The sequence below is a fragment of the Stenella coeruleoalba genome, assembly GCF_951394435.1.
Source record: "Stenella coeruleoalba genome assembly, chromosome: 7".
Taxonomy (NCBI): domain Eukaryota; kingdom Metazoa; phylum Chordata; class Mammalia; order Artiodactyla; family Delphinidae; genus Stenella; species Stenella coeruleoalba.
In genome coordinates this window covers 101,001,535-101,018,109 of record NC_137153.1, presented here as the reverse complement: position 1 = coordinate 101,018,109, position 16,575 = coordinate 101,001,535, and the positions used below count along the sequence as shown (strand labels likewise).

The window sequence follows — 16,575 nt, the reverse complement described above, 5'->3', positions numbered from 1 at the left end:
GAACCACTGCACCACCAGGGAAGTCCCTCATTTCTTTTTATGGCCAAATAATATTCCATTGTATGGATATATCACATTTTATTCATCCATCCATCGGTTGATGGGCAATTGAGTCATTCACACTTCTTGGCTATTATGTATAATGCTGGCTATGACCATTCATGTACAAGTTTTTGTGTGGATATATGTGTTCATTTCTCTTGACTACAATCAGAATTGTTGGGTCATATGGTAACTCCACGTTTAATATTTTGAGGAACTGCCATACTATTTTGCAAAATGGCTGCACTATTTTACATTGTCACCAGCAATCTGTAAGGGTTCCAATTTCCCCAAATCTTCAGCAGAGTTTATTATCTGTCATTTTGATTGTGGCTATCCTAGTGAGTTTGAAGTGATATTTTGTTGTGGTTTTGATTTGCATTTCTCCAATGGCTAGTGATGTTGAGCATCTTTTCATGTGCTTATTGGCCATTTGTATGTCTTCTTTGGAGAAATGTTTGCTCAAATCCTTTGACCATTTTCAGTTGGGTTATTTGTTGAGTTGTCAGAGTTCTTTATATATTCTGGACCCAAGTCCCTTATCAGATACAGTCAATTCTCAGTATTCCCGGTCTATAAGTTCCTATAGAACTTTATGTTCTATAAAGTCACCACAAACACTGAACCATTGCTCCTACTGGAAGTGTGCACACACATGCACATATCTTACATAGATTACAATCTTTAGTCCTTCCTATAACTTCTCTTTTTATTTTAAAAGAGAAAATTTTTGTTTAAAAGTGTTAAGTAACTTGTCTGAGGCTGCCCCAGGACTAATCCTCCCACAGTTGGGATTCATACTCCATTCAGCTGGCCCCAGAGCTGGAGCTTCTTGAACCACTCTGCACTGCCCCCTACTGTCTTCATCCTCTGGTAATCTCGGTATGAGAGCTAAAAAAAGAAGGCAGACCCTTGGCCTTTTTTGACCTCAGCTGGGAACTTTGTGTCTCTTTTGCCACTAGCCACTCTGTGTATGTCTGCAAATGACCAGGGAAAGCTCTATGAGTATTGGGGTTATAAATAAATTTTAGCAAGTAGTCCAGTTCTCAATTATGGCATATACTCAAAATGAGGATCATTAGTAATAATATCTCCTGTATAGGGTTTGCAAATATTTTCTCTTATTCTGCGAGTTGCTTTCACTTTCCTTTTTTTTCTTCCACTTTCTTGATGGTGTCCTTTGAAACACAAAAGTTTTAAATTTTTGATGAAGTCCAATTTAGTTTTTCTTTTGTTGCTTAGGCTTTTGGTGTCATGTCTAAGAAGCCTTTGCCTTATCCAAGGTCACAAAGGTTTACTCCTATGGTTTTTTCCTAAGAGTTTTATCGTTTTAGCTCTTATATTTAGGTCTATGACACGTTTTTTTTTTTTTTTTTTGGTACACGGGCCTCTCACTGTTGTGGCCTCTCCCGTTGCGGAGCACAGGCTCCGGATGCGCGGGCTCAGCGGCCATAGCTCACGGGCCCAGCCACTCCACGGCATGTGGGATCTTCCCGGACCGGGGCACAAACCCGTGTCCCCTGCATTGGCAGGTGGACTCTCAACCACTGCGCCACCAGAGAAGCCCTATGACATGTTTTAAGTTAATTTTTGTGTATCGTGTAAGGGAGGAGTCCTATTTCATTCTTTTCCGTGTGGATGTCAGTTGTTCTGCACCATTTGTTAAAAAGACTGTTTTTTCCCCTGTTGAATTGTTTTGGCACTCTTGTCAAAAATCAATTGACTATAAATGTAAGGGCTTATTCTGGACTCTCAGTTTAGTACTACTGATCTATATTTCCGTTCTCACACTGTCTTGATTGATGTAGCTTCGTAGTAAGTTTTGAGATCGGAAACTGTGAGTCCTCCAACTTTGTTCTTGATATATGGCTTCTGAGTTATTTTTCCATACTTTTAGATAAAGCAATGAGATTACTGAACTGGTCAGAAAACCCCAAATTATAATGAAGTAAAATTTACAAGTTATATAAGGTGTATTTCTACAGTCAAATGAAAATGCCTAGTTTCTAATGTCTCTTTCCAACTGCGATTTTCTGCCCTGCGGTGCTAATTTAATCAGTGTTATTGCTGCTAAAACAAGTATTGTGAAATGATCATTGTGAGTTAATGATTCTCCTGAATCTTCTAGGGTTTAGATTATTTAAAGGTTTTGGTTTTTTGTTTCCCTGTCTGTTTAGGTGGGTGTAGAGTTTTCCAACGTTGTTATCCCCCAGATTAAGAAATTTGGAAGACTTGCTATTGCTATACGTGGGCCCATCTCTACATATAACAGAACCGGCCTCCTTCCCCCAGGTAATGAGCTCACGCACATGATCACAGGTGTAGAAAGACGGGACAAGGAGGAGATTCACAGATATGGTGTAGGCCAGTGACTATCAAAGTATTTAAAAGATTTCCTAATATTCTTGATGAAATAGTATTTATTAAACTAAAAACATATAATTGTGTATATCTGTGCTAAATCAGCTTATATTGGATTTTGACATAGAGAAATAACAGGCGCTGAAAATATGGAAGAAACAGTTATTAAAAGTTTTAGTTTTTTACTTACTGTTTTCTGCAAAGTTGTGAAAAGCCATGATTTGATTTAGAAATAGAACACGTTGTCCTGGCTGGAAAAAATGAGGGTTCTTCAGGATATTCGAGATGTGCTGGAGGTTTGGGGGTGGGTAGACGGTGGCTTAATGTGGGTGAAGGGAAAACAGGCTGCCATTTCCTTCAGACAGTAGTGGGCAGAGTTTCCTGCAGCAGCACCAAACTGACAATTTCCACTACAAGGGAAAGGGGCATGCGTTTTCTCTCGATCCCTAGAACGTCCTTGTTTTGCTTCTCCTGTCCGCTGCCAGGCCCTCCATCCCTCACTTCTCCACTCTCTTATGCTGAGACCTTCCCCTCCCACCTCCGTGCCCAAATAAGTCCAAAAGCAGTATCAACTAGAGAACTATGTTCATTAAATCTCAGTTTTCTAAGAGATGTCCTATAGGCCTCTTATTTTACAGATGGGGAGATGGATGGCCAAAAGGACCAGAGACTCTTTCAATCCTATTAGCGACAGACTCAAAATAAAAGCAGATCTTCTGAACTCCTCATACAGAGTCCCTTCTGCTACAAATGATTCTGTGCTGTTGGTGAGATTACAGATTTACCTGCGGTCTAAAAATTTAAAAAAGGAGAAAGGGCTTCCCTGGTGGTGCAGTGGTTGAGAGTTCGCCTGCCGATGCAGGGGACACGGGTTCGTGACCCGGTCCAGGAAGATCCCACATGCTGCAAAAAAAAAAAAAGGAGAAAGAAGAACAAAAAGGAATCTTCCAGATTACCATCAGGATCCAGGCAACCACAAATAAATGGATCATTTGTTCTATGATGGGCTTCACTCGTGGGAATGAAACCTTATAACCCTGCTAGTTAACAATACCTCGGCTACACTGAGACAGGTGGGTGGGAGTGGAAGAGGCTGAGGAAGGCCCACTTGTAGATTCCCTGTTGGGTTGTGAAAAATCAAAGAGGCTACTTTCTCCAAGAAAGATACTCCAGGTGCACCTGGCAATCTTATTAGGGACTTTTTCCCCCCATATTTTTCTAATTGATGCTAAGCTAGCATCCTGGGAAATCTTCCTGCCAGTTGAGCAGAGGTCCAGGATGCATTTTCCTGACCACAGCCAAATATTTTGGATACAGTAACTTGATCTAGGCTTTTAAGCAATTAGTCTTTGCAAGTTCAGCGGCTCAGGGCTCAGGTTTTTGAGACCTATCTGGCCTTGTGGACAAGCTGGCGTTGTCCATTCCATTTTAATCAAGTGAGATTCTGCTCTGCCTCTGATCTCCAGAAATTCTAACATATTTCACTGTTAGGAGAGCTCGGAGGCAAGTACTTGTTTCCCCCAGCTTTCATGCCACATTTGTTTTCTACTCGCAATAAAGAAACCACATCCCCATCAGCATGCACAATCCCAGAAACAGTATTTCATCCTCTTCCAAGATGAGAAAATGAGGACTCCACTTCTTAACCCAAGAGGAATATGGCTGGGGTGAGTCTTCCGGAGAAGCACTCTTTCTGCAAGACTAATCTAGCATTTGGATGTGAACCTCTCGTGTCTCACTCATCTTGCATCAGTTTCTTTTGCTTCAGGACAAAGCCCTACTTTTCCTTCTTTATCTCTTTTTTTTTTTTTTTTTGGCTGCTTTGGGTCTTCATTGCTGCAGGCGGGCTTTAGTTGTGGTGAGCGGGGGCTACTCTTCTTTGCGGTGCGTGGGCTTCTCATTGTGGTGGATTCTCTTGTTACGGAGCATGGGCTCTAGGCGTGCAGGCTTCAGTAGTTGCAATGTGTGGGCTCAGTAGTTGTGGCTTGCAGGCTCTAGAGTGCAGGCTCAGTAGTTGTGGCGCACAGGCTTAATTGCTCTGCGGCATGTGGGATCTTCCTGGACCAGGGCTCGAACCCATGTCCCCTGCATTGGCAGGTGGATTCTTAACCCCTGTGCCACCAGGGAAGTCCCAAAGCCCTACTTTTCTGACTGCTGACATTACTTTCTTCAAAGTAGCAAGTGGGAACTTGAGGCCTGAGTAATGCCAGTTATGAAGGAGGCTGAAGCTAGATTCTGCCAGTCACCTGGGCTCTTCCGGCCCTGATATTCCCTGGGCATTTTCACCTGACTTCCTGGAACTTGTAAGACTATGCTCAGGTGCCATTCCCTCAGTTTCTGGTCACTTAGGATCCTTGGGAAAATAAACCAGGCAACCAATACAACCTTTTCTCTCACGCACAGAAGAGTACTATCTTTTTTACAGGCTGCAGGGTAGCCCTGTGCTTTTTCTACGCTGGTGGTTCTCAAAGTGTGGGCCCAAGACCAACAGCATCACCATCTCCTGGGGACTTGTTAGAAATACAAATCCTCGGGGCCCACTCCATCTCCACAGTCAGAAGCTGGATGAGGGGCGCAGCAATCGCTTTTCACAAGCTCTCCACGTTATTCTGACACTTAGGGAAGTGTGAGACCCACTGTTTCAGGCTAACTCTTGGTATCTTGAAATGGCGAGGGCAGGGGCAGGTGTGGGATTTGCTGAGCCCCTTGATCTATTCTCTTCTTGGCTGGTAGGCCAGGGGAGGACACCAGTTGTTTTGCATCCGCTTTGAGAACAGAACAGAAATTGATAGATTTATGCCATAAAATGACTGTATTGAGCCATAAAGAAGAACACGCTAAGTATTGTGAATATCAGGGTATTCACCCTTGAGCAGCACAGAAACGTTTCACACGTTATCTTCAGGACCTCGTTCTGTTCCCTAGAACTGTTTGGGAAGCTTTTGGTGGACCTTGCTTCTGGCAGGTGACGGATGAACAGTTCCTGGCTGCCCGGCCTGTACAAGGACTCCACGTGTGTGTCGGTTTCCCATGGCTGCTGTAACTATTACCACAGACTCAGTGGCTTAAAACAACACAAATTTATTGTCTTACAGTTCTAGACGTCAAAAGTCTAAAATGGGTCGGCAGGGCTGCATTCCTTCTGAAGGCTCAAGAAGAGACTCGTTTCCCCGCCTTTTCCAGTTCTAGAGGCCGCCTGCGTGCCTTGGTTCACAGTCCCTTTCTGCATCTTCAAAGCCAGCAGCACTGCATCTCCAAATCTCCCTCTCTCTCTCTCTCTCTCTGTCTCTCTCTTGCTCTCTCTCTTTCTCTCTCTCGCTCTGATCTCTGCTTCCATCATCACATATTTTTTCCCGACTCCAATTTTTCTGCATCCCTCTTTCCCTTACAAGGGCCCTCGTGTGGGCCTACCTGTATAATATAGAATAATCTCCCCATCTGAAGGTTCTTAACTTAGTCATATCTGCAAAGCCCCTTTTGCCACGTAAGGTAACATATTCACAGGCTCTGGGAATTAGGATGCGGACGTCTTTGGGGGCCATTATTCTGCCTACCACAGAGTGCATGTTGATTTGTGGGCAGTCCCGTGGGTCAGAAAGGGTGGAGGAAACAGAAGGGAGCGCACTGGGAGAACTCTGACACGCCTCGTACCACCTGTGTTTTCACCACGGCCACCCGCCTGGGCACTGCTGCCCAAACCCTCCTGTTCACAGGCCCACCCCGGAGGCCGTCATCTTTAAGGAGCTTCACTTCGAAGGCCTCCCCGTCTACTGCTGGCAAGAAGTCCGCCAGAGGCTCTGAAAGGCTTGCTGACAGGGGTCTCAGAGGTGAGAGGCTCCAGGGCCGCTCCTCCACCAGATCCCCTTCCCTTTGGATGCTGCAGATTTCATTTCCACTGGGAATATGGGTTCATCTCACTGCTCCCCCTTTTATAACAAAATACCTGGAAGTCTTGTCTGCACTCACTGTCTGCAGCCCCTCTTTCCATTCTGTCTTAAACCCGCCTGTCGGGTTTTGCACTGTCGCCATTCCACCAACACAGCTTTTGTCAAGGTCGCCGATGGCCCTCACACTGTGGACTCCAGTCATCGGCTCTTAACATCATTTGGCTGTGGAGGGTATTTGACAGAGAGCATCGCTCCCTCCTTGCTTCCTTTGGCTTCCCTTGGCTTTTGGTTTTCCTCACTGATTGGTCCTCCTCAGACTCCTCTGCTAGCTTCTTTTCTTCTCTCCAAATTAATAACAGTGTCCCAATGCATGGTCCCTGGGCCTCTTCTCTCTGTCCACACTCTCTCAGCCCTTTGTTATCTCATCCATGCTCTTGCTTTTATTTTCATTTTTGGCGGTACGCGGGGCTCTCACTGCTGTGGCCTCTCCCGTTGCGGAGCACAGGCTCCGGACGCGCAGGCTCAGCGGCCATGGCTGACGGGCCCAGCCGCTCCGCGGCATGTGGGATCCTCCCGGACCGGGGTGCGAACCCATGTCCCCTGCATCGGCAGGCGGACTCTCAACTACTGTGCCACCAGGGAAGCCCCACGCTCTTGCTTTTAAATATCAGTATGCTGACAGCTCCCAACTGTCTGTCTCCAGCCTAGATCTCTCCCCTGAGCTCTAGACTGTTCAGCAGCTGTGCTTGGATGTGCGATACGCTTCTCCATCTCTGTCTTAAAGTGTTAAAAACCGAAAACGTCTTGATCTTTCCTGCCAAACTTGCTCTATATATAGACCACACCGTCTCAGTTATGACAACCTTTTTAGTTGCTCAATTCAAAAACGTTGAAATTATCTTTGATTCCTTTCGTTCTCTCATATCCATGTCTAATCTGTCGGCAAATTCTGGTGGCCCAACCTCGGAGATGCATTCAGAATCTGCCCTGTTTCCCCTCCTCCACTGCCACCATCCTGGTCTAGGCCACCATCTTGTCTGGCCTGGATGTTGTGGTGGCCTCTATGCTGCTCTCCCACTTTTTCACCCCTACAGACAATTCCCAACACAGCAGCCAGAGTGATCTTTTAAAGCATAAATCACACCAAGTCATCTTACGCTCAAAACCCTGCAAAGCTCCCCATGTCACTTAGAATAAACCCTGCGAGGCTGGACACTATCTGGCCTCCGTTACCTCTCTAGTTTCATTGCTTACTGTCTCTCCCCACACCCCTCCACTTCTCCGTAACTGCTTACTTAATTCTCACCCCCTCCTTCAAGTTTTTGCTGAAAACTGCCTTCTGAATGAGGACGCTTTGAACATGACCCTATTTTATATTGCAATCCCCCTTCACTGGTTGAGCCTCCTTATCTTACTTTGATCCATAGCAATTATCATCTTTTCACATAATATACACTATAATTCACTTAATTGTCTGTCTCCCTCCCATGAGAATGTAACCTCCCCGAGGGCAGCAATATTCACGCATTTTGTTTGCTGATGTATCCACACCACCCAGGATGGTCTGAATAGGCACTAGGTGAACATTGTCAAGACGAAGGAGTGTTAGAGGGGCGTATATTTTGCCATGGCTCTTCCAGGTCCTAGAGTGGAGTCGTCTTATAGCCATGCCTTATAGATCCAGAGGAAGAATCCAATCGCTTTGTCCTGAGCTGTGATCATTTTCCCACCTTACGCCATGTGGAGTTTTAGTCAACAGAAATCTGAATAACCGAGGTGGCATGATTTTCGTTTCCCAGGAGAAAAGTGGTACCATACTTCCTAACCCCTGGCTTTCTGATCATTTCCAAATTCAAAGACATAGATGGCTCCCCTGGCATCCCCTGGAGCTTGGCGTTTTTCCCAGTCTAACACTCTCCGAGTGCTGGGCTGGGCTCTTTCCAGGGAGCTGGGAAGAGTGGGATGCGTTTAGAGTTCCCAGTGTGTAGCCTCTTTGTCCCTGTTGGTGAAATCAAACGTGATCACAGCTGACAGCAGACACCACTGTGCTGGTGTCCCAAATGCTTTCTTCCTACAAAGTGAACCTAATTATAATTTTGTTCTAAGTAACTAGTGAATTGGTTTAATTTCTCTCTCATCTACTTATTTCTTTCTCATCCCTCCCCCTTTCTTTTTTTTTTTTTTCTTTGTGATACACGGGCCTCTCACTGTTGTAGCCTCTCCCGTTGCGGAGCACAGGCTCTGGACGCGCAGGCTCAGCGGCCATGGCTCACAGGCCCAGCCGCTCCGCGGCATGTGGGATCTTCCCGGACCAGGGCACGAACCCGTGACCCCTGCATCAGCAGGCGGACTCTCAACCACTGCGCCACCAGGGAAGCCCCCTCCCCCCTTTTTAAATACACTTTTTATTTTAGAATAGTTTTAGAGTTACAGAAAAATTCCTGAGAGTAGAGAGTTCCCATATACCCTGTATTCTATTATATCCTAATTTCCCATATTATTAACATTTTATATTAGTATTCACCCTCTACTTTTAACCTCTAAACTTTTGATTATAGCTTTTGACCCTTTCCAGGTTCTTGGCCTCTTCAAGCACAGGAATGAGCTGGGGCTTTCTATTGATAGTTAAGTGTTCAAATCCCAGCTTCCCTACATACTAGTTGAGTGACCTCAAGCAAATAAATAGTCCCTCCATAAATCCATAAAGGATGCTAAACCATCACTGGATACATTAGGGAAAAATAGTATAAGGTGACTTAGGTCTCCACATAGGACCTCTTTAAAATAATGTGAGAATGTGAATTAGTTCTATTTAGTAGACTGTGCCTTGTAGAAAAAAGAGAAATGAAAATCCTCCTTCACTAAATGAACTCTTCCCTCCCACACTCCTAAATGAATGTTAAACACTTACTGAACAAATCTTGGCTTGAAGGGAAGACATATTTTTAGACTGCCATCGTATTTACATTTCCTGAACAGGTTCTGCCTCTTCAGGGGTCAAACAGAGGTAATGATGCTACAGCATTGGGCTACTGGAAAGATGAACACAGATGATACCCTGCAAGGATGTCCCCTGCTCCATATGCTTCCGCCTCTTCTGAGATCATTACATTATTAAATTTTTTGTTCAATTTATTTAGCAATTAGTTAATTGCTTCCTTGTGACATTTCTCGTATTGTTATGCTGTGATCTGATGCCTATTATTAAACTCTTATGTGTGCTGTAATCTGTTACATACACTGTGTATGTGGGTCATGCCCCCCAAATGACTATAAGTTCAAAGAGGACAGGCTCTCCACTTCCTAGTTCCAAGTTTCCCATGATGTACTGATAAATTTGTTGCTACAGTGAGAAGAGTATATAATTTAGAATATGAAATTAATCTATTATGTTTGTTGTTGTTTTGATACAGGGTAAAATCCAGTACCATGAACACATCACTGAAGGATTTGAAAGCATGCCAGCTGCATTTATGGGAATGCTGAGAGAATTGGGGGAAGCAATAGTGAAAGCATGAACAAAAATGACACATGGAATCTCGAAATCATTTGGATGATTACTTAGTTTCTTTATAATCATTTAGTAAAAGGTATGCTGTCTTCATGATCTAAAAAACATTCATTGTAATGCATCTGATCTACCTAATAAAATACATTTAAGTGGAATATAATTAGCAAGAGAGAGGGAAAATTGCATATTGAACAATGCCCAAGTGAACTTACTGCCTGCTATAGTTCCCTCAGGGTTGTGGTAGAAAATAATGGCTCTCGAGTCCAAAAGTTTACTGCTTCTGTGACCTTGAACTTCTGATTTTTCATCTGTAAAGTGAGGACAGTAACATCTGCTTCACATACATATTATACATTTATTTAAAACACCAGCATAACACGTGGCATATATTAGGTACTCAGTAAGTGTTAGCTACCTCCCTGCAGAAATCAGTGAATTTGAAGTCAAGATCACCACCCCTATGGCTTATGGTTACACAAGGAGAAATAACCATTGCTGATGTACACGGACTCAGGGGAGCCCCCCATTGGTCCTCTGTGGGCAGGTCTAACGTGGCAGACCAAGGAAGGAATCTATCGCTCACAACAGCTACAAAAAAAGATAACATATGGGAATCTTTATAAGCCAACAAAAATGTGAGAGATTATTATGAAGAAAGCTTTGAAACATGACTAAGAAACACAAAAGAAGACTGAACATATGGAAGTTACCATGCTCTTGGACTGGGAGATTCAGTATCATGAAGATGTCAGTTCTGTTGATCAATTCTGCTACCAAATAGAGGAGGGATCAAATTGGAGTACAAGGAAAAAATAAGAGAAAAAAGTGCGATTGTGTGTGTGTGTGTATAAAACCTCTGGAAAGATGTAATAACAAGAACTGAGGTGTGCCTGAAAGATGGGGGATAAGAGAAAAACTACACTTTTGTGCTTTTTGAATTCTGAATCTAATGAACAAATTTATTCACTATTACAAATTCAATTAAAAAAATTAAAGTCCCTGTGCTTCTGTGTCCCCTTCCCATGTGGGGGAAATAACATATGCATGAGAAAAAACTCAGGAAAAAGTGGGGTCACCCCTACGGCTGGGCACCCCCTGGTGTTTTTACCTCTCGAACTTGTCCACAAGTTTGAGCCTCCAGCAGCGTGTCAGCTCCAGGTGAAGGGTTCCTGCCCCAGCACTGGGTCCCGTGGTGGGTTCTGTTCTAAGGCTTCTACCCCAGTAGCTTGTGACTCTCGGTATCTGTCTGACTCTCCCACTCTGGGGGCAGTGGTTTACCCCGTGACCTAAGGTCTCTGCTGGATCTCAAGAGTTGTTGATTTTTTTATGCTCAATGTTTTTCTTGTTGTTAGGACAGACTGATGACACCCAAGCGCAATACATGCTGGACCAGAAACCAGAAGTCAAGAGCATGTACGTATCTATATACATATATACACATATATATATTATAAACATATATATATTAGTTGTTTTTTTCTTTTTGGCCTCCCTGTGTGGCTCACTGGATCTTAGTTCCTCGACCAGGGATTGAACCCATGCCCTGGCAGTGAAAGTGCAGAGTCCTAACCACTGGACTGCCAGTGAATTCCCAAGAGGATATATTTTAAATTTTGATAATACTTACCATTTTTTCTTTGATGGTTAAGTGCTTTTAGTCTTTCACCTAAGAAACCTTTACCTATCTGTAGGTCATGAAATTTTTCTCCCATATTTTTATTCTGTAAGTTTTACCCTTTTAGCTTTTATGTTAGATCTGTGACGGAGCAGGGAATAGGGGATTGGGATTGACTGCAAAGGGGCAAAAGAGAATTTTCTGGGGTGATTTCAATGTTCTGTTTGGATGGGGATGACATAAGGGTGGATAGGTGTCAAAACTCATTAAACAGTACATTTAAATGCATGCATTTATTGTATATAAATTATACGTCAATAAAGTTAACTTTTAAAAGGAAGAAAAATAGGTCCAGTACAAAATTTAGGCCACAAGACAGGAGCTTCCTTGCTACCAAAGTGCTATGGACTCCTGGCTTACTTGTAGGGAGAAAGAAGTACAATAAGCAGCCAAAGAAAGGCCAACATCTGTAAGATCCACAATCACACGTTACATTCTTCGTAGGGAAGCCTCCCAAGTGGGCACTGATATATTTCACCTTAAGAGGAGACAGGAAGAACAAAGATCTTCATGTTTCCCCCGTGCCCATCTAAATCTCTTTTCAGAATTTATTTTGGGCCCAACAGTAAAATAGGTAATTTTTTCCAAGAGACAAGCTAGTTTTTCATACACCACTTATGGAATATTCCATCTTTCCTTTACAATCTATTAATAACATGGTTCCACATCTAGACTCATCTGTTCTTTTTTTCCGTTACATTTTTAATTAATTTATTTATTTATGACTGTGTTGGGTCTTTTTTGCTGCGTGCGGGCATTCTCTAGTTGCGGCGAGGGGGGGCTACCCTTCGTTGCAGTATATGGGTCCTAGAGCACATGGGTTTCAGTAGTTGTGGCACACGGGCTTTGTTGCTCCGCAGCATGTGGGATCTTCCCAGACCAGGGCTCGAACCTGTGTCCCCTCCATTGACAGGCAGATTCTTAACCACTGCACCACCAGGGAAGTCCCTCCATTACATTTTTGATTGGTTGTTGCTGGAGTTCTGGACAGTTTTTAACTACACCTATCAATCTATGCACAATTTGTGCATTTCTGAAATAAAGTATTAAAGAAAACAGTGCTCTTTTGAATACAGTATTTCAGATTAATGCATTTAGAACTTTTGCCGCAATATTTTAGCCTGATGCTTATGGCAAATCCATAACTGCTGCCAGGTAGCTAACTGGACTTGATATAACTCAACTGCATCAAGAAAATACGATTTTTGCTGGCATGTGCTATTATTCTACAACTCAGACATTTAGTTTATGTTCTGTGAACTGGTGTATATCCCAGGTGTACAAATCTTTTTCAGTGAAATCTTGATAGCAAAGTGGTGGTCAACATTCCATAGACATTCCCTGGTAAGAACCAGGCAGGATATCACCAATGACAGATTTTGTCAGCCCCACTGAAAAGGTTAAGCAAGATCTACAGGGATTCCAATTTTAAGGTAGTAAAGAATTCTGCCTTCTCCTCTGGAAAATCCAAAACAATATAGATGATAAGAAACAAAAATGGGGGGGAATTCCCTGGCGGTCCAGTGGTTAAGACATGGGCTTTCACTGTTGTGGACCCGGGTTCGATCCCTGGTCGGGGTAATAAGATCCCACAAACCACGTGTTGCAGCTCCCCCAAAAAAATTTTTAAGAAAAATTTAGGGGAAGCTGTAGAATGTTGTAATAAAAAAGACAGAAAATAACAGGTGATGGTGAAAAGATGAAACAATGATTTTACCGATTTACTTATACACTCCTGGTGGAATGTAAAATGGTGAAATTTAAAGAGGTGGTTTTTCGCAGCATTATTCACAATAGCCAAGGTATCAAAACTACCTCAGTGTCCATCAAGAGATGGATTGGTAAAGAAAATGTGGGGTGTGTGTGTGTGTGTGTGTGTGTGTGTGTGTGTGTGTATATATATATATATATACACACACACACACACACACACACACACACACACACACTAGAATATTATTCAGACTTAAAAAAAGAAGGAACTTCTGTCATTTGCAGCAACATGGATGAACCTGGAGAACATTATGCTAAGTGAAATAAATCAGAGAAAAACACTGTATAGTACCACTTGCATGTGGACTCAAAAAAAAAAAAAAACGAATGCATAGAGTAGAAAGTAGGACAGTGGTTGCCAGGGTTGGGTAAAATAGGGAGTGGTTAATCAAAAGGTGTAACTGAGTTATAAGATGAATAAGGTCAGAGGATCTAGTGGATAACATGGTGACTACAGTTTTTAACACTATATTGTATAGCTGGAATTTGCTAAGAGAGTAGAACTTACATGTTCTTGCCAAAAAAAAAAAAGTAAATATGTGAGGTGATGGATGTGTGGACTCATTTCACAATGTATATCAAATCATGTTATATACTTTACTTACATTTTTGTCAATTGTAGTAGATTGACAAAATCTGAAAAGTGAATTTTATGTAAATTCCATCTCAATAAACCTGATATAAAAATTAAGAGACATATGTAAGCCCAAACAATAATATTTGAAGACATATACCGTTTGGAAGAATTTTACTGACCAGGAGAAAAAGCCATGACTGCCTTCCGAAAAGGTACTGATGAGATCCAGACGATTCACAAGGTGGAGGAAATCAGGGACTCAAAGGAGAGAACGTGCTTGAAAACACGCATAAGAGCGGTTCAAGCCCCAGATGCCACTCCCACCCTTCATGGTCAGGGACTGTCCATCACCCTATGAAAATTTCACCCCCATAGAAATCTGAGGTATCATCTTTCACCAAAGAGAACTTGAGAGGCTTTTAACTTGGGGACCCTGGCCCTGGAGGACATAAGGCTGAATACAGATTAAGTGGAATTCTGTATACGGGTGAACTCCAACCCCATACTACCATGCAGCTTTCTTCCACCTGTTCCAGAAAAATAGCCAGGCTTATGGCGCCTGGAAGCTTAAGTCCTTCCCTAGAAAAACTGTAGACCCTTCTGAAGAAATAACACTGCTCCAAGGACTGAGAGGCACTGACATTTAGGGTCCCAAAGGCAAAATCTAAGTGAACACCCCCATCACCCTTCTGTGAAGCCCACAAATTGACCTAAGTCCATGCTCCCATGGACTCAAACTTCCAACCCAGAGACCCTGGACTTTGAGCTGGGAACATGGATCAAATCAGACTTCGGACTGTCTCTCTTGGGGAAAGTATGTACAACATGTGGTGTGGGAAGAAGGAAAGGGTGTGGTTATCAGGACAGACTGGGGCAGAAGCAGTGGATGTGCTCACAAGGGGAAAACTGTATTTCTCAGCCTCCCTTGCAGTTAGCTGAGGCTCATATGACTGATGTCTGGCCAAATGAAGAGTAGAAGTGATTTCTAAGCCAGAGGTTCCCAAACTTTCTTGGTTACAGCATCCTTAGTAGCACAGTCCTTTTCTCACAGTGTCCCTGGGCTAAAAGAAATACCTGACAGTTCCATTTGCTAAATAGTTAGGTCCAAGCAACATAATAGTATTAGTTGGTGCCATGTCCAGTAATTAGAGCTGTTTCCCTAAAACTTAAAATATCCTAGGAAGCCCCTGTGAATTCTCTACAGTGCCCTGGGACACCTTTGCACCAAAATGGGACCCAAGGTTCTAAGCTTTTCCAGGCCAGTGCTTAGAAACATTGTATAATGTTCCAGGTCTTGCTTTCCTTGCCTCTGGGACCTTGGAGGCCATATGTTCCAGATGACATGACTACAAAATGTTGGAAAGAAAAAGGTGGAAGTCTGACTGGGAAATAAACTTGTACTGAGTTAACGTCACTCTGATTTGTTGGGTTCTCTGTGGCTCACTGCGTACTCCAACTCTGTACTGTTCAATATGGTAGCCATTTAAGGCGACTAAGAACTGGAAATATGGATGGAGTGCCACATTTCAAGGTTTAAAAAACTGAGGCAGAGTAAATATTTTTCCATTAAACACAACTTTATTGTTTTGGTAGAACTACAATTCACTTTAACTGTTGCACGGCACAGGACGTTGCTGTTGTATTGTAATGCTTGTACAGGAACGTGCATGACTTCTAGTATTACAGATAAACACTTCACCAATCTAGTCAGTATCAACAGACTGATTCAGTTCAGATGATTTTTTTCTATGCACTGAAGTAACATCACAATGTGTCTACTGGATATTTTATGTAGATAGTACAAGTTAAAGAACACCTATGCAGACAGCACAAATTACAGTGACACCTATATGTAAACCATAATCATAAATTGAGATACTTATTATTTTAACTGTAATATAATAAAATTATCTAGATTAAAAATATGGAAAAATATTTAGATTTTTAATGAAGGCATATTAATGAGGCAGAATTCAGTGCAATACAGAAGCTAGTACCACAACGAGTACAGCAAAGAAAAAGAGTGCAAGAGGGTACAGTGCACATTCGATGATGAGTAGCAAATGCAACTCACTGCAGGCACAGGAAAATGAGAAGGCTGTTTGTTGTACACAAGTGTTCAATACAGTAGACAATATTTAAGACAGCAGCTAATAGTTATTTCATTTTTTCAGCAACAGTTTAGTGATAAGTATTCTCCCAATAGTCAAAAAAGAATCCACGAAATAAGTCCTATGAAATGAGAATTACATTTCCAACAAAAAATTTAAACAATTTTTTAAACAATTTTTAGCAGGATTTCAAGCTTATACTTGGCCAGCTATAAAATGGTTTGAATTCTTGCATGTGTGCACACACGCACACACACACACACACACACACAAGAATCTTCGATGGAGAGATGATAAAAGAAATGACCATTTTAATTATGATAATCTAGTTAGAAAATTATGAGGAAGACTTTAAAAGACACATAAAAATTGAAAATTTTAATTAACCTTCTAATTTTGCTCACAGAAGACAAGAAATTTCTTGTAATATCAAAGATCAATTGGTTCAAAATTAGAAAAATTTCAAGTACTTAGCTTTAGGTGTGTAATATATGACACTGCCAACTGAAAACTTTGAGTACATTCTGTCTCAAAGAACATCAAAATTTATAAAGAAATGTCAATTCATTGTCTAAAAACTCAAACTCATGACAGATATTTTTGACAATTTTCCACCTGATAAAGAAGAAATTTCAGCT

At 42.3% G+C, this 16,575-nt stretch overlaps 1 protein-coding gene across 1 annotated transcript in view; it reads left to right on the top strand.

Moving 5' to 3' along the window:
- PTGR1 (prostaglandin reductase 1) overlaps positions 1-15,152 on the top strand; it is a 73,316-nt gene extending 58,164 nt beyond the window's left edge. Inside the window, 7 exon segments of the mRNA XM_079925836.1 lie at positions 2,220-2,334; positions 6,117-6,119; positions 6,122-6,193; positions 6,196-6,230; positions 9,704-9,880; positions 11,154-11,214; positions 15,118-15,152. Of these exon segments, the coding sequence (XP_079781962.1) occupies positions 2,220-2,334; positions 6,117-6,119; positions 6,122-6,193; positions 6,196-6,230; positions 9,704-9,808 (330 nt within the window). The 3' untranslated portion in view covers positions 9,809-9,880; positions 11,154-11,214; positions 15,118-15,152.
- Positions 15,153-16,575: the final 1,423 nt, after the last annotated feature.